Source organism: Rhea americana, unplaced genomic scaffold (assembly GCF_003343005.1).
Source record: "Rhea americana isolate MKP2758 unplaced genomic scaffold, rheAme1 scaffold_1295, whole genome shotgun sequence".
NCBI classification, from domain to species: Eukaryota; Metazoa; Chordata; class Aves; order Rheiformes; family Rheidae; genus Rhea; species Rhea americana.
This window is the reverse complement of record NW_028185367.1, coordinates 2,877-4,026: the sequence shown is the minus strand read 5'-3', so window position 1 is coordinate 4,026 and position 1,150 is coordinate 2,877. Positions and strand designations below refer to the sequence as shown.

At 70.1% G+C, this 1,150-nt stretch overlaps 1 protein-coding gene across 1 annotated transcript; it reads left to right on the top strand.

The window, feature by feature from the left end:
- Positions 1-343: 343 nt before the first annotated feature.
- On the top strand, positions 344-1,145 carry LOC146600040 (A disintegrin and metalloproteinase with thrombospondin motifs 4-like; the record flags this gene model as incomplete). The annotated part of the gene is made up of 3 exons (XM_085326251.1): positions 344-498; positions 590-760; positions 844-1,145. Coding segments are annotated over exons 1-3 (570 nt in total), but the record flags the coding sequence as incomplete, so codon positions are not given.
- Between the last annotated feature and the right edge of the window lie 5 nt (positions 1,146-1,150).

Sequence of the window (1,150 nt, the reverse complement as noted above, 5' to 3'; positions counted from 1 at the left end):
CTCAGGGTGGTGTGGTGCTGGCTGGGGTTTCTAGGTGGCCCCTATGGGCCCATTGGGTGTTGGCTGGATCCCTGTTGCAGGGTGTTTGGGTGCTGGTTGGGATCCCTTGCGATGTGTCCCAGGGCTGTAGGGTGCTGGCTGGGGTGTGGCGYGGAGGGAGGCGTCATGATGCTGGTTGGGATCCATGAGACGTGTCCRAAGGTGTTTGGGTGCTGGCTGGATTCCTGGGTGACCCCTAAGACATTTGGATGCTGGATGGGGTCCCTAGACACCCCTGGGTGCCGGCGGGGGGCTTCTGGCAGGGCACCCCCCATCCTGCTCCACCACCAAGCCGCGGCGTTGTGTCCCCCCCCCCCTCCAACCAGGACCTGTGCGGCGCRGCCACCTGCAACACGCTGGGCATGGCCGACGTGGGCACCGTCTGCAACCCCGCGCGGAGCTGCTCCATCGTGGAGGACGACGGGCTGCAGGCGGCTTTCACGGCCGCCCACGAGCTCGGTGAGGCCGCGGGGAGGAAGGGGCGGGGAGGGCGAGGCGCCGCGCCGCCGGCGTGGGGGGCCCCCCGGCTCAAACCTTCGCGCCGTCCCAGGCCACGTCTTCAACATGCTGCACGACGACTCCAAGGCGTGCGAGGAGCTGAACCGCCGCTCGGGCTCCTCGCGCCGCATGATGGCCCCGGTGATGTCCTCCGTGGACCCCGACGAGACGTGGTCCCCTTGCAGCGCTCGCTTCATCACCGATTTCTTGGACAACGGGCACGGTAGGCCGGCGGGGAGGAGAGCCGCGCCGGCGGCGCGCCGCTCGCTCCCGGGAAGCCTGACGGCCTCTCCGCCGCCTCCGCAGGTCGCTGCCTCCTGGACAAGCCTCCGGAGTGGTTGCGGTTGCCTTCGGCGCTGCCGGGCAGCGAGTACGACGCCGACCGGCAGTGCCAGCTCGCTTTCGGTCTCGAATCGCGTCACTGCCCCAGCCCGCAACCTCCCTGCGCTTCGCTCTGGTGCACCGGCCACGTCAACGGGCGCTCGCTGTGCCAGACCAAGCACTTCCCCTGGGCCGACGGCACGCCGTGCGGCTCCGGCAAGATCTGCCGCAACGGGCTGTGCGTGAGCCGGGGCGCCGCGAAGGCTTTCGACGTGAGTGGCGCCGGCGGGGG